This window comes from Eleutherodactylus coqui, chromosome 4 (genome assembly GCF_035609145.1).
Source record: "Eleutherodactylus coqui strain aEleCoq1 chromosome 4, aEleCoq1.hap1, whole genome shotgun sequence".
Classification (NCBI taxonomy): domain Eukaryota; kingdom Metazoa; phylum Chordata; class Amphibia; order Anura; family Eleutherodactylidae; genus Eleutherodactylus; species Eleutherodactylus coqui.
The window spans coordinates 108,463,081-108,486,512 of record NC_089840.1 but is presented as its reverse complement, the minus strand read 5'-3'; the positions used below and the strand labels follow the sequence as shown (position 1 = coordinate 108,486,512).

Genomic DNA, 23,432 nt, shown 5'->3' with positions numbered 1-23,432 from the left:
AGTGCCAACTGAGCAATATGTTCAAGATATCCTGCAGCCACATGTGTTGTGTCTCATGGCAGGGCTTCCAAAAGGCAGAAGGATAATACTCGGCCGCACACACAAGGGGGTCACAGGAATGCCTCCACAACATTACCACATTTCCGCAGCCTGACTAATAGTCAGATTTATCATCAATAGAATGTGTATGGGACCATCTGGAACACTAACTTTTACCACCTATGAATTTGCATGCTCTAGAGGCTCTCTTACAGCAGATGTGGACTGATATGCCGCAGCATACCATATGGAACCTGTATGCCTCCATGCCCGCCTGTATCACATCTTGTACCACCTGTAGCTTTAATACAAGATGTGATACGGGTGGGCATGGAGGCTCAAGTACCCTGTTGTACCGCCTCTACCTTGTATACAACAGTGTACTTGTGATACGGGTGGGCATGGAGACTTAAGTACCCTGTTGTATACAAGCTAGAGGCGGTACAACAGGGTACTTGAGCCTCCATACCCACCTGTATCACATCTTGTATTAAGGCTACAGGTGGTACAACAGGGTACTAAAGCCTCCATGCCCGCTCATATCACATCTTGTATAGAAGCTAGCGATGGTCCAACATGGTACTAGAGCTTCCATGCCTGCCTGTATCACATCTTGTATCCAAGCTAGAGGTGGTACAACAGGGTACTAAAGCCTCCATGCCCGCTCATATCACATCTTGTATAGAAGCTAGCGATGGTCCAACATGGTACTAGAGCTTCCATGCCTGCCTGTATCACATCTTGTATCCAAGCTAGAGGTGGTACAACAGAGTACTAGAGTCTCCGTTCACGTGTTCAGCTTCTTGCAATCAATTATCCTTTTGCTCTGATATTGTAATAATGTACTTATGTTAACATTACAATCACACAGAGAAAGTTTCACTCAATTCAGACAACTCCTAGGTGCTTGACTTTTTTCTTAGCGTTTGGTGATGGACTAAAGTTCATCTTTTCATCAAGCATTCTTATAGTGTGTATTATTTACTTAGGAAATTGAAGCCCTTACTTTGCTTATTAATCTGGTTTACTGTTGACTGAACTACACCTGCTTCCACATTAAATAGATAATAGCCAAGAGAGGACTTTGTCACTCAGAGCAGGAAATTTACAGCTTTCCTTTGTGGAAGAGGAGAACATTAAATGGGAGTGATTACCGCCCAAGGTCATTACACAGCAGCAGTACAGCAAGATTCTTTGCTTTAGCACTTACTATTGCATGACTCATAAAACACATTTAAGTAATTTGCTTTTATATTGTGGTGTTTGAAGATTCGGCGTATATATAGACTAAGTCAAAGAAATAGCGCCATTCATTTCACAGACATTGCACTTGTAAAAGGCCGCTACTGATGTCCATTCAGGGATTTTAAAGGAAATCTGTCAGGTTGAGTTTGTTGCCCAAACTGCAGGCATGATGTTCTAGAGCAGGAGGAGCTGAGCAGATTGATCGTTTTACGGGAAAAGATTCAGTAGAACTTGTATTTTATTTATTTAAACCTCATTTTGAGCTGAGCAGTCCAATGGGCGGTCCTATCAGTGATTGACAGCTATCTGTGTGACTGTACATATTGCAAGGGCTGTCAGTCACTGATGGCTCCGCCCATTGGACAGTTCAGCACAGAATGAGCAAAGGTTTAAATGAATAAAATGCAAGTTCTACTGAATCTTTCCCCATAAAACTATATATCAGTCCGCTCAGCTCCTCCTGCTCTATAACCTCATGCCTGCAGTTTGCACAGTGTATTCCATCTGACAGACTTCTTTTTAAAGAAAGGATATATGTACATAGATATTAGGCCTCAGGTGGGGTTTTTGAGTAAAATCACAAAGACTAATTTGTTGAGATTTTGTCTTTTTTGTTGTTAGATTCATATTTGGAATAAGTAGCAGTGTAGGTTGGGTGGCTGGCCATAGTAGAAAATCCATAACCTACCGTATAGCATATTATATCTTGTAATATCATAGAATATCTATGCCATGATAGTTTATAAGGGTTGGATCTCTTTGGGTCAGACTGCTGGGATCAAAAGAATGGTGCATCCGTAAGTCCTCTGCAAGAATGGAGTAGCAGTGTCCATGCATGACTACCCTATCATTCACGTTTATATAAATGTTTGATTACTACCATCCAGTAGAAAAAGGTCCCGAGCCCCTGGTCCCCTTTACTGCGTGGCCTGTAAGCCTATTCACTGACTATAGGATTGACTGAAACTGCTATGTTCAAAGGGGAAATAGAAATTAGGGTTATCACAGCATTGACTTGGCTGCTTCCTATTAGAGGCTGATTTAGACACTATGAGAATCGCTCAAAAGAATCTTTTGAGCGATCCTTGTTCTGTCTAAATGCACCGACATCGTGTAGTTTTTGTGCACGAGTCGTTGATCGCTGAATTCTAGCTGTTATCAGCGTAGCAGGCTGTTATCAGCCGGCTGCACTGATAAGATTCTCTGTGCCTGTGTCCTGCTGTAAATTCATAGCGGGGCTCAGGCTGTAAGCGCAGAGAACGCTACAGCTGTATGCTTATGCAAAACAGCTGTAGTGCTCGGTGAGTGATAGCGGCGTTGTGCCTACATAGCTGTACAGTAGCTAATTAGCTACTATAAAGTATGCAAAGATGATCGCTCAAAACCGTCACTCAGACTGTCGTTTGAGCGATCATTTGTCAATGTAAATGGGGGGCTGTTGTTGCACAGGTGATTTTCAAATGGGAGTCCGAGATGGATGGAAATACATTCATTTGAATGGGTTAATTTGCACATGCAATTCTTCACTCGAACCAATAGTCCATATTTGAAAAATTGCTGCATGTCCTATTTTGTGCGATTATTGTTCGAGAATTGGCCATTATTCTCTATTGGAGAATTTTTAAAAAATTTGCACTAGCACATAATGAGAGTACGATCTGTATTTGACATATATTATTGTAGGGATCACATGAAAAGAGAATCATGAATTTACGATATTTGTATCATTTGCAAAAATTAAAGGTAAACCAGATGCCAATCCGGAAAATTGCTAAAATGTATGAAAACTGACTAAGATTGCACTCGCCTGTGGGAATACAGCCTTAGGATGTGGTGCTGACCAAACTACCATAAATGTGCTTATGGAGTGCAAAACTGAGCTGGCACATGTTTGTCATTACTTATTTTTCAGTGAAGGCCTTGGCTGTAGTTGACTTGGCACATGTACCTGGGTTACTCAGGGCTAAAAATAAATGTCCTGTGATAGGATATATGATCTGTTGGCTGCTACCAGCCAAATAGTGACTTCGCTCTAGAGCTTCATGTTTGAAGATGTGCTGTAAGTGAAATCTGCTGTTAGCTTTAGAATTCTATTTATTGGACATTTTGTTTTACATTTATGCTTTCTCCAAACTTGTTACAATGTAACAAAAGTTCAGTTAGAAGTGCGTTATCAGTTGTGTAGATCCTAATCTATAGTTAACTGACTTGTTCTGTAGGATATTAAGTGGAAAGCTGTGGGCTAGTGTTGAACTTGTGATAAGAACTTGTATGCACTAGATATATTTAGATATACATCTCTAGATCAACACCTGTTCTTAAACGATGTAAATAAAGCTGAAAGTTCCCGTATTAGTTTAATAAATCAAACCGTTAAAATAAATCCATACCTGCTGTAATGTGGAGCACTTGTGTTGTCAGTCATGGTAAATTTATTACAAGTTGTACTGAAATGCGCGGTCTTAGTAATGTTAGTATAAAGTATCTTGCACTAAAATGTTGACAATTTGAATAATGTTGATGCTAACCCCTTGTGTTCTGAATATTTTGGTAATGATCCTTGGTGCAATTTCTAGTACTGTGCCATTGCATAGAAGAAATATATTCAGCAGTGTTCTAGTTCATAAATGGTAATAGGGAAAGCGGTTGTAGCCTAATCTTACGTCTTCACATTCCTTGCAGGAGAAAAAACAGCTTGCCAGAGCTTAATTGGGGATTTTCATCACTTCCTCGAGACAGCTATTACAGCAGGAAACTTTCTAGAAGTGTACTACATTAGGAAGGACTTGAGCATTATTCCTAGCGTTTCCGTATGCTGGAGACCAAATAGAACAACCTTTTTAAAGAGCTTACTTAAAAGTACTGCATCGGAATTATTAAAAATCAAGACTTTTATTTAGTTGTATTATGTTTGATCACTGGACCGTACTTGATTCCATTATTCTTGTCATTTGATTTTAGCTTTATGACAAAATCAATACAAAGTCTTCGCCACAAATCAGGAATCCTCCAAGTGATGCTGTACAGCGAGCCAAAGAGGTATTTAGCTTTTGTCTCTCTCTCTCTTTTCCACTTTACTATTCATGCTTTTGATCTCATTTTGGTGATTGAATCAAATCTTGATTCAGGTCTATTTGGAATGCATTGTAGATGCTTAGAACGGACCAGATGCAGGAAGATGTAATTATGAATGCAATATGCACTCTCTGACACTTAGTCACTCGTTCGGAGTGTTTCTTGTAGAACAAGTCATCGATAATGAATAGATCTATTATTTAGGGTAATCTGACTTTTGTTTTGTAGGCAACAAATCTACAAGCGCTTATTATTCCTCAATAGGCATTTGCTCTGTTTTCTGGAGGATTTTCTCCATAGTTCATTTTTACACATTCTCTCTGCCTAATTGGCTAACAACATGGAGAAATTATTGAAGCCAATCCAATTTAAATTAACTGTGTAATTAGGTCATGGCTGACTAATAGTAATTATTTTATCATTTGAATGAAGTTTATCATAACCTGCATTGTATTATAGGCTGTAACCGTTTAAGTTTGCAGGGATTTGTGAACATCAAAACGTGGCTGAATCACAATTTAAAGCGACCCTGGAGAAATAAAGATGGCCACACTAGCTTCTCTGACTACCTAATGTACACCTGCTTTAATTAACCAGTATTGTCCACATGAGTAGCACTGACCAGTCAAGCAGCATGTAATGTCTTAGACTACCGATGCATACTAAGCACAGTGTGCAACAGGTAGTCAGAGAAGCAGTACGGGCATTTTTGTTTCTCCAGGCTTGCAGGGGTCGCTTGAGAATGTCGATAATGGGAAACTATTTTATTCTTAAATTGCTGAACATGTAACTGACCATTTTGTGTTTGAAACTGAAAGGGGTTATCCAACCTTTTAAAATTGATGGCCTGTCCTCAGCATAGGCTAGCAATATCTAATAGGTGGGGGTTTGCCACTTGGGATCCCGACAATCAGCTGATTTAGGGGGCCGGGATGCTTATGAGGCTCTTCAATAAGTTGATCGATGGAAATCCCAAATGGTATATCCCCACTGATCAGATCATAATGGCCTATGTTGAATATAGACCATTAATTTTAAAAGCTTGGATACCCCCTTCAAAATTATTTGGCGTTTTAGCATTACTTGTTTTGAACATCGGAGGTTTCCAAGTGGATAACTTGTAGAGGGCCTTCCAGCAAATTCAGAATCTGGATTCATACTGAAGGACTGTATACTGTTCAGTTGGTTGTATAGGTGATACACTGGGCAATAGTGGTCTTTCTGCTTTCTATTAACTTTCTCTTCAACCTTCTTGACATTACTGATTTTCCCCTCGAAGATGAAGAAAAATTCCCTGGGCGCTTTTAATTCCTAAGGCAACTTTCACATGGCAGCATGTTTGCACCAGTATTTGTAAGTCAGAAATGGATCCAAAACATGGAAGAGTTTAAGATTTTTCTATTACACTATTTCTCACTGTAATACTGACCAAAATACATGACATGACCATGTGGCTATAGTGTGAATTTAGCAGCCAAGCCATTTTTTTGTGGCCAGGTTAAAACTCAACATTTTGTAAAATAAAGCAAGCAATTTATACTAGACTCTGTCCTTAACATTTACACTAGACTGAGGACTAACCTGCAGCAGTATGTGCACTAGATCAGGGTTCCCCAACCACCGTTCCGCGGACCAGGGCCATTGGGGTTTTTATGCCAGTTCGCGGCGCTGCCGTCGGCTGCTTGCCACGTTAGTAGTGGCTACCGGCAGGGGCTGCATCTCCCCTGCCAATATTCACTAAGCGGCACTGCTCCTAGCGCACACTGTGATGTCAGTGTGCAGCCAGGATCCCCCATCCCCCTCCCCTGATGTCTCCTACTTGGTTCCGCGAGAGCAGAGGAAGGAGTCGTCTGGCAGCACACTGACATCACAGTGTGCACAGAGATCAGCGCCGCTAGCAGTGCCGAGTAGAGGAGTAGCAGTGCTTGCACAAAGAGGAAGTGTATGCGTCTCCGGCGGGGGCGCTATTACTACTGGGGCTGATGTAGGGAATATTATTAGTAATATTGTCCCCTATATCGGCCCCAGTAGTTAATAGCATTACTACTGAAGCCACTGAAAACCCTCCCCCATATGACCAAAGCCCTGCCCCACACATGCCTGCCCTGCGGGCTTTGGAAAAAATAGTCTTGCTTGAAGCCCGTCCCTGGGGCAAAAAAGGTTGGGGACCACTGCACTAGATGCTTGACTGAATGAATGACTAATATTAGCATTTATAGGCGACTGACTGGCAAAAGCATTTAAGTTGCGCCTGGCACTTCAAATAACTTTTCACAATAAGCTGCTATGTGTGTGCATGAGCAATAAAACTCCTTCTGGCTGTTATGACTCATATCTTGCTTTTTTTCACCCTTTTTTTCCTCTGCATGATGTATCTCCTTTTTCTCTCTTTGAGATGGTGGGAGGAGACTACCGCTGTTCAGTGTTCTATACACTGTGCGCAGAGAAAACTGCAGATTCTGCTACCTGTCTGTAACACACATAGAAAGAACAGCATTGTGTAGAATGCTAGAGAAGTACTAAGTGGTATAGATGTTATTTTTGGAGCTGTAATGCAATAAATAACTCACCATTAGCTCCAGCAGCACATCTATTTGAGTGTCTCTCCCTCCAGCTGCCTCCTCCTCTCCTCTTCATGGACATATATGGGTAGCATGAGTCATTACCCTTCTTTACTTCCTGTTCTGTCTTTTTTTTTTTTTTCTCTGTAACTGCATCGTTTGAAAACAGACAGCAAATTTAGAAGGAAGAGAGACCCCCCCCCCCCCCCACCTCCTAGTGACCAGAACATTTAGAGGGATTTTTCACCCCAAAAGTATAATTTTAGGTAAATAAAGTGATTATTAGTTTTGCCAATTATCACATTGGCTATCATATAATGTCCCATTTAAACGGGACGACAGTCGTCTAAACGACTGCACAAGCGCTGACATTACCACTAAGGTTGTTGGCACTCGTGCAGAGCGTTTAGACAGGCAGAGTTGATCGCTGGATCACAGGCTTCTTGCTCTCAGTGCTTCACATTCTATGTGAAGCGCTGTGAGGGGGGCATTTACACTTAGCGAGAATCCAACAATGTTTTTTATGCTGATTGAAAGCCAACGATAATGAGAAGTGAGCGAATAGTAAACAATTTTGGGGGGCATTTACGCAGGACGATTATGACTCCATTTCATTTGAACGAATTTTGAGCAATAATCGTTCCGTCTAAATGGCCCTTTAGCATAGGTGATTTGAAAAGTCAGTGACCCTTTAATTAAACTAAGTACTTAGCAGAAGCAGCATTTTTCAAAAATTTGTGCTATGTTCTGGCTACCTACTGCAACAGAGAGCATAAAGGCTTTACTGCATAATGCTATATATTCAGTAATTGCACAATATGCAGTAACTTCCTAAAAACTTTCTAATGCTATTTGAAGGCATCCAAAATGTTGTTTTTAAACCCATGTTTAGGCAGCAGAACTTGAGTCTTAAAAAATCACTTGGGCACCTTTTGGCTCCTATGTCTACAAATTTAGAAGCCAAATGCTATTTTTACTTGTATTTGCAGCTATTTTATTTTGGCATCTAGAGCCCTGACTTTTCTGAAAAAGCAGTTTAGTAAGCACCCTTCAATCCTGATTTCGATAAGTATGGGTATAAGCCATGCAAATATTTGGAGTGATGTATGCAGGAAATCCCAGGGTCCATAATTTTTATGCAGGAATGGACTTATTGGGAAAACGGCTAATGAAGACATACCACATGTCTTCTAAATATGCGTTTGCTTATGGGTTGAATAAGTTACTATATTAAAGAAAGTGAATTATGTGTTTTTTTTCTGCTTGGAGCAGTGCTGTCACAATGTATTCTCCCCTTCTATATGTATTCTTTTATTACATAATATGCATACAGAATGGTTTGTAATTGATAGATAATACTTTTGAGGGTTCTGTTATTTTTCAAGACAGGTTCTCTGCCAAAGAGAGATACCACTTTGTTCCAGTAGTGGGAATATAGGATCTGTCGTACCTTTTTGATTTATACAGGATGATTTAAAACTCGGAGCCCTCTGGAATATTTTCTGAATGAACAGAGAAACAAGTCAGAAACTTTGTAGAACACTTAGGTCTCATGTCCACTTGCATGCATGGATTCCACTGCTGAATCCCGCAGTGGAATCCGTGCGCGCCCGTTGCCATGTAGAGGGAAAGTACATTTTTCTGACCTCTCCAGACGCTGCGGGGTGCTCCTCTGTGCAGGCTGGATCATCTTCTTCTTCTGGCCGGCGGATGTGCTCGGCACATCGGCAGCGTGCCGCGTGCATGTGCCATGCACAGCTTTTTTTTTTTTATCTCCTGCTCTCCCGCATATCCGCGGCACAGCACAAAAGCAGCTGTGGCTGCGCCGCGGAAATGGACGGCTTTCGTCGGCTTCAATGGGAGCCGTCCGTGCGGCAGATCTGCCGGAAAATGGAGCAATCTGCGGGAAGAAATCCCATCCACATAATTTTAGCTGCCCTACGGATGCTAATGCATCCCTATGGGCAGCAAAACGCACGGATATCCCGTACGGGGGCCACGCGCAGATTTTAGAAATAAAATCTGCACGTGAACATTGGGCCTTAGATGGGTGGGGGAAAACTTTTTGGCCTCTTGACCACCTAATTGGCTGCCAATTTGGATTCAGGCAAAGAAACTTTAATGCGAGAGGGATCATGGGACATGATTTTAAGAGTAGAATTTCATCAGGAATTGTTAAGTGAAGTAATTTTTTTTTTTCAATACCTGCAACCATTTTCGAATTATAGATGATAAGTTAAGTGTTAATAAAGTTGTTACATATGTTATGGGAAACTAACCATGTCTTTTCAGTTACAAGAAGATGACATTAACAATCCAGGACAGAATTGAGATTATCGTGATGGTCTGTAACAGAGGTTCATTTGAGGTGGCCAAAGATTTCAATCAAGAACACCCAGGAAGACAGTCAGGAATCTAATTCAGGTGTTCAGGGAACCTGTAGTGTCAGGAGAAACCCAGAACTGGCCAACCAAGCAGTGTTTCCAATCCCCCAGATGCCAACAGTTGAGAGAGCTGTTTTCACAAAGAGTCCACATAAAAATGCAGCTGTCAACACCTGAGGATTGGAAACACTGCTTGGACAACCAGTTCTTGGATTGTCCTGAAGACCACCAGTTTCCCTGAAATTCTCCATCTGTTTCATGCACTCACTGGCTGTCTTCTTAGGAAGTGTTGGCTGGAAGTGAACTTCTGTTGCCGACCATCAGGATGATCTCAGTTCAGTCCTAGACTAAATGCATCTTCGGCTACCTGAAAAGACATGTGATTAGTGTTTTCCATACCACATAGTTCAACATAACTTTTTATTAATACCCACCATGACATATCCATAACTTTAAAATTGTTGCAGTTATTCAAACAATGACTGAACCTATCAATTTCTGATGAAATTCTACCCTTGAATCAAAAAAAATTACTTTGAAGAGTGTACCAACTGAGTCCTGGCTGCAGTGCAGATAAAATATCACTACTTCACTGATCCCAGATTGCAATACCGGACATAACCTGCAAACAGGAGTGGCACTGTTTGTGAAAGAAACCACCATTAAAAAATTCCAATTGTTTACGTTCTGTAAAACAATTAAATTAATGTAATCCAGATTCAGAGATTGGGCAGAAATGATCCCAAAGAATTTCAGAATGCTTTAGGAAGTTGTGGAGGAACAACTGGTGCACCAACTGCATCACTTCATGGAACATGAGCCTTTTAGAGTGTTGCACATAGGACAGATGGTACTGTGTGGAAATGACTACAATACACAGAGGAGACCTCCAGAGTGTGACAGGCAGTCAGGTGAGGGGAGCCGGCATGGAATACTGTTTCCTCTGTAGTGGCTTTTTAAGTTATGCCCTTTCACATCTAGGTCTCCTTTCAGAATGGCGCAGCTACTCCATTTTACAAATGGCATCCGATGGTAGGGCATGTGATGTGATTCTGTCCATCAGCTTCTCCCATGTTTCACACTATGCATCTGTACCACTTTTCTTTCTGGACACAGATCTGAACAAGTAGGAAACTGGCACAGAGCATGACATGTAGGAGGTGCTGATGAATAAACACGAATGAATGGTCATGTCACTTGCCCCTCCATCGGCAGCCATTCTTATAATAGAGCAGCTATGCTGTTCTGCAACAAGACCAGGATGGGGAGGGGGCATAGTTTGAGAAAATGTTGCAGAAATGGTGTAGAGTATACATTAGTAAGTTACTTATATAACACCAAGCCCCTAGAAGGAATTGTCGTTTTGCTGCTGCAACATCTTACACAAATATGCAAATGCTTAGGTGTGATGAGATGAATGGTCTTGCCTCCTCAGGCCCTAAAAATGGTTCCACCCTTGGCCTATAAAAAGGCTCTCGGAGGCTGGTTGTGTGTAGTTGGCATCTTTTTCCGCTTGTGTAGATTTGTTGACCACTAGACGCCTTTATGGCATAATCGAAGAGATTTTGCCCAGGTAGCAGAGCATTATTGGAATACGAGAAACTGGATGGTCTTATCAATAAATTGCCCACCACCTAACCAGACTATTAGGAGGGTGTTGGGACCAGTGGATCAATGAGTGTATCCATCCTACACTGTCTTTTACTTTGTGTAAGGCGGCCAACACATTTAGTGGCAGTTTTATATCCCAGGCCTTTTCATTTGATTCATCACCAATATGGTAGTTGGGAGAGGTGAACAGCAAGCAGTGTTTTTGTTTTGTCTATGGTTTCCTTATATAAACTATCCCACATATCAGCTGCTTATCAATCGCTGCTTTTGAGGTTTGGCTATCCCCAATAATACACTGTTGTTGTACTTGGCACTCAGGACAGGATTGTGGAGGTGCGAAAGGTGGCATTGAAAATCCTGAATATCTCCACCTCCCCAATATCCTCCATGCTTCTCTGATAGGAAAAAAAAAAGTTTGAAAAATATAAATTTATGGCAGAAGAGGTGGTTATGCAGGATTTTTTGTTCTTGGTCTTAGCAACAGATTTGTAAAGAGGCTGAACTATATGGACGTCGTCTTCATTCAGCCTAACATACTATGTAACATACTCTGAATGCGGTTCCCTGGCAAAGTCTGCTAATGAACAACACAAATGCATAATAGTTTCTGTTAATATATTCTTTGCTGCCAATGACCTGTCTAACTTTTGCTTTGCTGTAAACTCTAGGTTTTGGAAGAAATATCCTGTTACCCTGAGAATAATGATGCAAAAGAGCTGAAACGTATTTTGACACAACCTCATTTCATGGTAAGCAAGTTTTGTCTTTATTTTAATTTTTTTCACTGTAATGCTCATATTTTCATGCACATACAGCAAGTATGGAAATGTGAGAGCTGGGTTTTTACATGCAGAAACAACCTTTTAGGCACCCTATTAGAAGTTGTGCAAGGAGGGTACAATTAGGCTAATGCTTCACAGCGATCATAGGAGAAATTGTTGCAACTTTTGCAAGAGTTCTGATCATTAGAAGTAGCCTGACAGTTCCTCCCTTGTAATATTGCGACATTAGCTGTAATTTTACTACAACAACTTTTCTGTGAAGCCCTAGCTGCACCTCCTTTGCACTTTGGTAGGGTGGTTAGTGGATGCGAACATTCCAGTAGTACAAATTTATTAGGACGACCTGTTCATAGGCTGTCCACTTTACATTCCTAATACCAAATGTTTTAGAAAACTGTGTATTGCGTTAAGATATTTTTGCTTGATTCTTTTTATGAGACAAAACTTCTTCACTTCACTCAGGTTCCCCCCTCTTAAACTGCTAAAATCTGTCTTGTTAGGCAAGACAGATTGACAGCTCACTGACAGGTCAGGTTATATGCTGCTTGTGAAAGTCTATGGAGATGTGGAGGAGAAGGAGGAGAGGCTGAGGTAGAAGCAGAAAGGTGCACACAGGCATGCTGTTGCAGCATATATAGTGTTTAGCTTTATAATAGCTACAGGATTCACATCTACACTGTTCAGTACTTCTCTATAATGTTCTCTATGCTGCTGTTGCTTCTCTGTAAGATTTATGTGTAGTGTATGGGGAAAAACATAGCAGCTATTTTCCACTCACTAGCTCAGGGAAAACTGGGGATTAGAGATGGAGCCAGAACAAAATGTGTTGTCATTTTATGCTGTATAAGAGCTGTAATAAAATAAAATAAACAATGGCGAAATTGATGTTTTCTCTCCCTGCTCTCAAATAACAAAAATAAAAGTCTTTAAATACATTATATGCACCCAAAAATGGTACCAATCAAAACTATAGTTCGCCACCCAAAAAGCAAGCCCTTATATGGCCATGTTGACAAAAAAATAGAAGCTATGGCTTTTGAAATGTGGAGATGAAAATCCCAAAAATCGTTGTGTCCTCATCGCCAAACTAGGCCGTGTCCTTAAGGGGCTAAATAAATGTGTCCATTAGAAACACCAACTGGGTTGGCCTTTCTATGGCATTAGTTTTTGTATTTAAAGAAGGTTTACGATTGTACATATATAATCATAAGAAGAACTAAGTATAGCCTCTTTGAATTATATGGTTTTATGTAATTAAACAAATCTGGTCCTTAGTAGATCTTAACCTTAGTTAAATATAACCTCAGATAAATAACACAAATTACACTGTCGTTATTTAACAAAAACTAGGCCAACCTGCAGAAGCAGTGTGTTAAAAATGTAAGTACACCCTTACTGCTTTTATAGGAATTAGGAGGGTAAGTAGCCATCATGTGCTGTTATTCAAATGCCTTTGATTAATTGGTCATCAACAATTCTGACCTCTTTAAAACAGACCTTTTGGCAGTTTGCTGGTTTGTAGCATTCAGGCATATAAAAAAAATGCCAAGGAAAAAAGATATCTGCAATGACTTTAGTGAAGCAATCGTTGCTGCTCAACAATTTGGGAAGGGTAATAAGGCCATTTCCAAACAATTTGCAGTCTATCATTCTACATTGAGAAAGGTGATTGATAAGTGGGAAAACATTCAAGACAGTTGATAGTCTTCCTAAAAGTCAACATCCCAGCAAATTTTCCCCAAGCTTTGAGATCTAGCTCTCAGGTTTTTTTTTTTTGCAATTTCTCTGACTCTAAAGGCCTCAGTTAGCATGTTAAATGTTGAAATTCATTAGTGTAAAATCAGAAAAAGTATGGATTGTTTAGAAATGTTGATTGGGGGGGGAAATTTTTGGCACAACTACACTTTGCAACGTTACATCTGAACAATCTACAAGACTTCTGGAACAGTGTGCTTTGGACAGATGAGACTAAAATAGAGATGTTTTGGCCATAATGCTCAGTGCCACATGTAGCGAAAACCAGACCCAGCATATCGGCGTCAACACCTCTTCCTAACTGATAAGCATGGTTGTGATGAGGGGTGGTGATTTTGGCTTGATTTGCAGCCACAGGACCTGGGTACCTTGCAGTTATTAAGTCAACTCTGTTTACTGAAGTTTTCTAGAGTCCAGTGTGAGGCCATCTGTCCAAAAGCTAAAGCTTGGGTGAAACTGGGTTATGCAACAGGACAATGATCCCAAGCACACTAGTAAATCTACATTTTACACGCAAAGATAATCTTTCAAACAATTGAAAGATTTAGCGATCTATTTGCATAAAGTGTTAATGGCCATTGACATTTTTTCATCCCCTTTTTCATGTAAAAGGACCTCCAGGAGCTGTTGGCTGAGCCAAGCATGTGTTTAAACACACAGCCAGCTGTGTAAACAGCGGCCACCACATTCCTTTGTTCTCCTCCTGGCTGTCCGCAGATTGCATTGTTCTTCTCACGTCTAGTGTAAACATGACAAAGGAGAACATCCTGCAGTCTTTTGAAAGATGAGCGAAATACATTCAAATGGAATGTATTTGCTCAGTCTTTCAGTGGCTGAACAATAGATATTAAGTTTAACTAAAATCCATTGTTCAAAAGAAAAGTGCACAATGCCAGCATTTACTTGTTTACATAATGATTATCTCATTTTTGGTCATTTGGACAAATTTTGAGTGATTAATCTTTGCATATAAAAGGACCTAACAAAAGAAAAGAATGAGGGCTCCTGCACAGTGGTGAGAGCGATATCTGGATGTGATTGACGCCCTGATATCGCTCTTGCAATCCTTTTGAAGCCCTGGTTGCGAGGCTTTTTTTGCAGGAAATCAGCCTCCCATCCCAGCATAGTAATCCTTTCCCATTGATTTCAATGGGGCCAGCTGCACTTGCACCAGCCCCATTGAAACCAATGGGAGAAGATCGCGATCCTCTGCCACTGCTGTGACAGCTATGGTAGAGGACTCCCCGTGGCGAAGATTTTCGGAGGGAGGTCTTGAAATATAAGCCCTACCTCGAAAATAGTCCATGAGTGTAGAAAAAAAAATACATTACCTTAGAAGCACTGTCATCTCTGGCGCATCTTCTAGCAGGTCCCTGGCGCTCTTCTGCTTCTCTTCTGGATGGGAATTAAAAAATCCCCACCCCCTGAAAGCACTGCCTCTGCTTGGCTGAGTGCTGTGACCAATCAGAGGCAGCACTCAGCTGTCATTCAATGAGTGGCTTGACAAGGTTTTTGTTTGCCCTGCTTACACAATGAGGAGAAAAGACAATGGAATCCTGCTGATCGAATAATCCCTTGCATAAACACCCACCAGAGCAAACTACTCATACTGAGTTTACTTTAGCTACTGGGGGAAATAGAGATTATTAAAAGCCATTAACTGTACGTGTAATTTCATGCAAATAAAAGTTGTCAATTCATTCAGTCGGATGTTTTAGTGATAATCGTTGTGTAAAAGGGCCTTTCAGGATAGGTCATTAATATTGGCAAGGTAGTTCTGTTCTAGACCCCTGCCGATCAGCTGTTTACAGAGAGCTCTGTATACTTTGGAGTGGCCCAGGTTAGTATTGCGGGCACTATTCTCCTTTAATCAATCCTATAGAAACCTGTCTTGGAAGACCTTTCGTGATGAAGAGTAACAATATAAAGCTAATTGAATTTTGCTACTATCTTTTTTGATTCTCGTTTGGTTGGAATCCTTTACGTAATACAAATCTAACATCTGTTTGTAATCTTTTCACGGCCTATGCCTCATTTTACACTAGGTGGTTCACATTCGATTCTCTGCTGCTAGATTTATATACTTAATCACAGGGTTAGAATAACAATTTGCAAGCACAGGGATATTGTGCGAGCCAGATCTCAGATAAGGGAATTGTTAGAACATTTTCTTTTTGAGGAAAAACACAAGGGAAAATGTCTGGTGCCTGTGCCAGCCTGTATATAAACGCCCCTACAAACAATAGTTTCTATTGATTCTTCTTCCTTTGGGAAACAAACACTGTTAAGTGCATATTACCTCACTGCTCGAGATTGGATTTGGAGGAGGAGGAGGTGTTCTAGAGCTGAACAGCTCTGTGCTTCCCGCAAGATTATTAGGAATATTAATTCCATTTCTTGTTAACATTTCATAAGGCATATTATGATTACAACTTGGAGTATTGCAAAATAAATTGCTCCTATCTGGTCATGGGATTAATTGTGATTTTATGTGTAAAACGTACTGTAAATGTACTATAGTACAGCAATTCATATAATGTCAGGTAAATGGCTGTTAACTGGAAACCACTGGCTCTAATGACAATTGATGACGGAAACATATCCCACTAAACAGTGGTTTAGCCTAAAAAGGACGCCCATGTCTGAGTTAAGGAAGTCATTACTGGTTAATGGTTATTGATGAGATTTGTTTTAACTTTCAATGTAAATACAATAATGACTAAAAGGCAATGCCAACACTGTACTAATGGGCCTTCTACACACAACAGGAAATGCACGATTCTTATTGCCACCCGCTTGTTTGCTCGGGCAGTTATCACCAGCTCGTACGCGCTTGTGCAGCCTGTTTTAGACAGGCAGATCATCGTTGAGAATCTGTTAATTCCCGTTCAGCGTTTTGCATTGCTACATAACACTGTAAGCAGGAAGTGTTTAAATGCAATGAGAATTGAACGAGCCAACAGTAATTTTTATGCCGGCTGAAAGTGAATGACTAAAGAAAGGCAAACTATTCTCGCCCACTGTTCAGTCATTGGCTCGCATTTTAAACTGAACAATTAGTCATTTTCGTTAGTTTTTATCTTTCGATCTAATGCACCTTAAGGATGCCGGCCACTGCAAAAAAAAATTCCATGTTACAGGATATTACATTTTACGAGTCTCACCGTGTAAAAGTCCTAAAGAACAGAGGTTAGGCTGGGTAAATGCCCATTTCTGTCAATTTTAAGTCAAAGATAATATGGCATCTCGCAAACACGCTGGTGCCATGTTTACAAAGCACCTACACTATTTAACAGGATGTGAGTCTTTATCAATATTTTCGACATTTTCCACTACTTTTAAACCTGATAATGTTTTTTCCCGTGCGCCACATATATCAACCGTGTGTGCATGGGAGATAGAATATTGGCGCACCATGAAAGTGGTACGTCAGCATAATAAATCTCCCGTTGTTTACTGCCATATGATTATTTTATTTATTTTTTTAAGAGATACCAAATCTGACTGTTCCAACTGATTTTTATCTCTGTGTTCAAGATAAATGCCTTTTATCGTCTCACTAGAACCGTTATGATACTCAGGTTTTATGTTTTGAGGTATATGGGTCACATGGGATGAATATAGTCAGGATTAGTTTTAGAAATGAGTTCTTGATGGCTTCCTTTTCATATTGCGGACGGTCTTTTAAAAAGCTCTGCATACCCCCATTTTTTATCAGCATCTGCTCCTCATCTATTTTAATGGAATCCTTTTGTAGCATCTTTTATATATATATTTTTTTCCTAACAAAGAAAAGAACTTGGATCAAGGTGGGGAAACATATGTCCATTGAGTTCAGCTCTCTAATTGGCTTTGGTAGTCATCCATTATTTATAGTGGTATTGATTGTAAGGAAGACAAGCTACAGAGGCCAGTGAAGGATTTGCCAATTATGCCTTTCAAGCAGAATGTTCCTTCCATATCTGAAGAACTCGATTCTGTTCTCCACACTTTTACTATGTGTTATCTGATTCAGCATATCCTTGTCTGCCTTTCATCATAGTGAGCCAAGTCTAGTATACCCTGTGTAATATGTTAATCATTGTAATTATATTACAGGTTGTGTACGAAGCTTGTGTTATATGTAGTACAGCTATTTTTACTTTTCAAAATTTGAAATGTGTGAATTACTAGTTTTGTTTTTAATTTTCAACAGCAGAGTAAAATTTTACTTACAGGGGTTGTAAGAACTCTGGACAACCCCTTTATCACCATTTGTTATTTTAATACATGGGATACTCTGCTCTACCCGCTCCCAATGTGTCCTGGCGACAGCTCCCTGTTTCCTGCTCCGGTCTCTCTTTGCAGCTGCAGTCCTGCCCAGTTTACGGGACATCACAGGGGCTGTAGCCAATAACAGAGCTTAGTGATCGATCGAAATGGGAAATCGGGCGCTGTAATGGTACACAACAGGAGCTGGGAGAGGCGAGTATATCACCATTTGTTATTTTAATGCATGGTTAAAGGGGTTGTCCAATCTGATTGGCGCCTTGAAATTAAATTTAATCTAACATGACAGCATGAGTGTAGAATGTTTGAAGGGGCACCAGCTTTTCAGACAGCTTATGCTACTCAAATAACCTGTGTCTCATCAATCTTGTAATATATGTTTATTAATTGTTTTTTTTCATTTATCACTATTAATCAAGACTGAACGTCCTAGTTAGGTATTGAGCTTCTGTAGTAACTAGGACATTTTCTTAGCTGTAGGGAAGCTGCTACCTAAACAGGCTGACACTGTGTAAATCTCCACATTCTCTGCCTCTCCTGTTACTGCATGTATGTGTGCACAATCCTTTGTGTTTACTAATCATTTGGCTAGAATGCCTTGGAATGCCCAACTCCTACATTTTTTCTGGTAAAACAGAGGGGTGGGAATTCAGATTCTGCCTCCCGGCTGATTGGACCAGAGACACTATGATGCAGCATGGGAAGTAAGGGAAAAGAAGTACAAGACAGTGAATTACTGATGGTTGGTAAACTTGTCACATGCCCCCTGCCTGAAAGTGTATTGCAAACAGCAGGGCAGCAGAAATATTGGGAAAACTACCTGAAAATCAGAACTTAAAAACATGAAACTATGCAAATAGCAGCAAATGAGTGGGTAAGAACCTGGTGTATTTTAGGAAACTTGTTGATTGACTTTTAACTTTAAGTGAAAAAAGATGATCCAATCTGTTCATATAGTACAAAAATGTATCAAATTTGTTGCAAACTTTAATATTGATAGGACATTAATGGAATAACCTAGTGATAAGTGGTCACTTTTTATAAGATGGAACTATCCCTTTAAGAAAGAGCTCCACATAAAGATGGAAACTTTTTCACCCATGATGAGAACAGTTTTCCGTTTTGTTTTTTGTCAACTGATTCAAGTATCATTTTCACACTAGTCAATATATTATGTTGTTTGTCACCCATTGCTTGAAATTCAGAATTTGAGCATTTTATTTGCGTAATAACCCACCCCCTCGCCTGTAGACTTGTTATATGTAGAAGATGGCATTCAAGCATATGTGAAAAATGCATGTTTCTCCACTCTTCTTTTTCAGGCCTTACTACAAACTCATGATGTGGTAGCCCATGAAGTTTACAGTGATGAAGCATTAAGAGTAACACCGCCTCCAACATCTCCTTACTTGAACGGCGATTCACCAGAAAGTGCAAACGGTGACATGGACATGGAAAATGTTACACGAGTCCGTTTAGTACAGTTTCAGAAGAATACAGATGAGCCGATGGTAAGTTGCTATAAATTCGCCAAAGCTGGCCTCTCCATGTATTATGTACATCGGCACCTTCGTAAGCCTTCTCCGAGTAGATTTCTGGTATAATATACGACAGTTTCTGGCGTATATTCTACATAAATCTGTTGGTCCTGGGTGGTCACACGCCTTTTTCACATGCCCTGCCCACTTTAAAAAAATAAATAAAAAATCATGCATTTTTTGCACATATACCAGTAAGGCTGCCAGTAAAGGCGGTGTCCCTGAACACGGACGCGTCCAATCAGTGCTGACTGTATCAGAGTGAGTCTGACAATGGAAACGGTAACATGCGGTCATACTCCGAAATATTCATTAGTAATAACAGAGGAACATTAGAAGAAAAGATGCTTCAGCATTGTTTCATACAAATATTTACTAAAATTAATGTCCGTAGTAGTGAGGTTCCTTTTGAGCACTTGTGAAATATTCAAAAGCCCTACCATTAGGGACGTGTCTGTCCAGACTCTTATGAGTCGTTTGTGTACTGAGAAGAAAAATTAATTGCTTCAAATGTCTCTATGCGCTTCCCACTGTTTAAAAATCATTTCTATAGTTTCTGTAAATCCTGAGAAAAAGTGTTTTTGTTTCCAACAGGGAATAACGCTAAAGATGAATGAGCTGAACCACTGCATTGTTGCGAGAATTATGCATGGAGGAATGATTCACAGGCAAGGTACAGGAACGAACTTCCAGGCTCTGTAATCATGTATTTGCTGGCGTGTGTGTTTCACAGTTTAACTCACCCATTCATGCATAAATGGCTTTTACTATGCGCTATGAATGAGTAGTGTTCTTAATGAAATTTTAGAGGAGCGTGCTGTAAGAGTTCCTCGGAATTGGCCAAAACCTTTGGGGCCCAATTAGTTATACAGTACTCATCTGAGATATGGCAATTAGAGAAGTATATAGTAATGCAATGTAAGCTTTAGACCTGTTGACATCGTGTATGCCAAAGGAAAGAGAGCAAGAAACTAGGAGGGATTTGGGGTGGTGTTTTTTTTAAATTTTTTTTATTTTGGTTTTGTTTGTTTTTTTCCATATCTGTTTTGAATGCTGATCTTTGGACAGATACGCGAGTTTTAATTGAAGATGTTTTTCAGCAGCTTCAGCATGGGACCTGGTCAATTATGGCTAATGCTAGCTCTAGACTTTAAGTTTGTTATAAATTGAACCACCTCTCCAGACTCCTCCATGAAAGGGAGTCTTTCAGATTTTTTTTTCTGCCCGTTATATACCAACTTGTTTCAACGTACCGATTGTTGCTGGTAATACACATATAATTCAAGTGGGAACTAACTTTTATCACATATGCTAGGCAATTGGTCAGGCAAAATCAAACGTTCTCTGTTGTACGTTTGATTCCTTCTCAAAACATCCAGCTTATGTGTCCGAGGTGGTGGTCACACATGCTTAGTAGCTCAGGCCCATCACATCGTTTCTCAACACCGTGATTTCTACTATTGTACCGGCAGCTGATAAGAATCTGTGCGCTAGAAGTGGCCTCTTCTCACCTGAAATAAATACATAGGATGGTCGTCCTAAAGGGGAATCAAAGGAACACTGGGACACCAGAAAATAGTTTTTACTACTGGTATTCTGGATTCAACTAAAAGTAGTCTTTTACAAAGCAACATGTGCTTATGTAAGATAGTTATGAATGATCAGCAATCGTATCTTGAGTATGAAGTCAGCGGAGTGGGTTAAGATGCTGAATTACAGAAGTAGTGTATAAACACTTTTCCTGCCAAGTTCATTTCTCATATGTCCTTGCAGGGAAGCTCTTCATTAACCAAAGACGTAGGAAGGAATGAAAGAATGCCTAAGGGCTCATTCACACAGATGTATACAGTTTTAGTCCATGAAATACGCAGCATTTTCCTGGACCAAAACTGTGCGTATTCCCTGCATATTGCATTATTTTTGTATTTTGTATGTATTGCGTTTTTTACACCCGCAAAAAAAAAAGCATGAAGGCCCTGTTGTTTTGACGCATAAATGCACATATATCATTCAAATTCACTGCTTATTTCCTGGATCCCCTTGATTTGAATGGGCTGTTTTGATCTGTATTACAAACCAAATTGGGCATTCTGTGATTTTTATTTATTGTTTTATTGTTTCACAGGCATGTCAAAAATGCATGTCTGGATTCCCAAATGCAAATCAATGGGATTTCAGTACTCTGTTACACACACAAAAAATATGCGCGTAATACGAAGCACAAATATGTTTTATTGTGGCTTTCAGGAAGTAAGACAACTTGCATATTGAAATGTTAGTTTTTAATCTAGTTTTTAGTGTATAAAGTTTTTTCATTTAAACATTTCATAAATCCTCTTCATTTTTTAAATTAAGTTCCACCATGGGACTTGACCATGCAGTCGGATGATCATTGTTTAGTATACTGCAACACTTCTGTCACACTGACAGTTAAGCCTATTAGACCCTGCACCTGGTAGGGTCTAATAGGCTTATGTAAATGGCAGCCCTCAAGGCCTTTGTTAAGCCTCTGGATGCCATAGGCATCCTGCGATCAAGTCGCTGGGGACCAAAGAGCTGACAAAGGTTGCCCCTTACTTTGTCAGTCACTTAGATGCCACGGTCCAGCATTAACCACCACAACATCATCAGGAACCTGGAAACTAGTATCAGCCAAACTGCTGACACTGATCTCCCGATTACAATGACAGTCATGAGATCTCTGACATATATATTTGTCATGGGGCGGGATTTAAACCCGAAGTGTGACAAATATATACTTCATATAGTGGGAAGAGGTTAAGAGTATAGGGATTCAGTATGATTTTTTTAGTTTTATAAATTAGTTTTATTTATTACCATAGCTGCAAAATATCCCCAAACCTCTGGCAGTGGTTTAATCAGTAGGGTATTAGAGCCTCTTCCTTGCAAGTGTTGCTCCGGACATTGCTTGTGAGGATAGTGGTTAGTCATGAGATTTCTTAATCTTAAAATTAGCACTGCAGTCCACATCTGACCTATTCATCACAATGTTTGATAGCATGATGTTGCTTTCCTGTTGTGTAAAATGCAATTTGTTTTAATGTCAACTGCAGTTGATGAAAAATATTATAGTGATTTTTGTTAGAGTGATTTTCAAGTATAAGGTCAGAAATATTTCCCTGCAAATAACGCATCAGTAAAGTTGTCGATTGCTTTTTTCATTTCAAAATTGTTCTTCTTGTTTTCTGGTTTGAACCCTCTTTTAATCCTTGAACCACCATCCACTTTAAGCCTTTTCCCTTTTTTATTTCTCTTTCAAGAGCCATAACCTTTTTTATATTTTTTTTTTTCAGCACAAGTTGTATTTGTGGTGTCATTTATTATACCATATAATATATTAAAAAGCTTTCAAAAAGTAGGGGGAAATGGGAAAAAAACACAATTGCGCCATTTTGGTTTTTTTTATCTTTATTTTACGGTGTTCATGGTATCCTTGAAGTAACATGTTTGTGGGAATTTATCTGCACCTTTTCACACATGAATCTGTGATAGATTTATTTTTTAAACAGTTATCTCCTCCGTGCCAAGCATATCTAAAATTTTTAAATACTTTATTTTTCTTTTCTCCATGTCCCATGCAAATATCGAGAAATGTGTCCAGTGGGCATGCTGGAGGATCCCTGGAACCCTGTGTCTCTCGCCCAACGTCGCCCTCCAAAGTGATGTGGAAACGTTCTCCACATCATCACAACAGCAGTCCGTGTCACCTGTGCTCCTTGACTTTAGAGACCGGCACATTTGCAGTACATTTGTCCCTATTGTGGGCAGATTGTATCCCTTCTATATGTCCACAACAGGGAAAGGTGTACTGTGCATGCGCCGGTCTCGGAGGTCACGTTACACGCATGAGACATGGACCTCGACTGTGATGATGTGGGGAGGTATCCATGTGACTTGCAAAGAGAGGGGCAGTGTTGGGGGAGTGACAGCTCCAGAGACAGTCTGGCCCATTCATTGGGCCGATCATCCAGTATTTACATGGAGTGCAAAAAAAAAAAAAAAGTCTTCAGATTGCAGGTATGCTTGGCACATGATAGAGAACAAAACTTCTTTTGAAAAAAACATGTCATCAGTGTTACAAACAATTAATTTGTGAAAGTGTTAACGGGTTCCCTTTATCTTCATTCTACGGGTCGGTACGATTACAGCAAT

The 23,432-nt window shown here is 40.0% G+C and overlaps 1 protein-coding gene across 4 annotated transcripts in view; it reads left to right on the top strand.

The window, feature by feature from the left end:
• CASK (calcium/calmodulin dependent serine protein kinase) overlaps window positions 1-23,432 on the top strand; it is a 268,122-nt gene that overhangs the window by 191,460 nt on the left and 53,230 nt on the right. For all 4 annotated transcript variants that reach the window (XM_066599973.1, XM_066599972.1, XM_066599971.1 and 1 more), the window contains exons 12-15: window positions 4,246-4,323; window positions 11,584-11,664; window positions 19,044-19,232; window positions 19,854-19,932. In XM_066599973.1, the coding sequence (XP_066456070.1) occupies window positions 4,246-4,323; window positions 11,584-11,664; window positions 19,044-19,232; window positions 19,854-19,932 (427 nt within the window). The remainder of the gene's footprint in view (window positions 1-4,245; window positions 4,324-11,583; window positions 11,665-19,043; window positions 19,233-19,853; window positions 19,933-23,432) is intronic.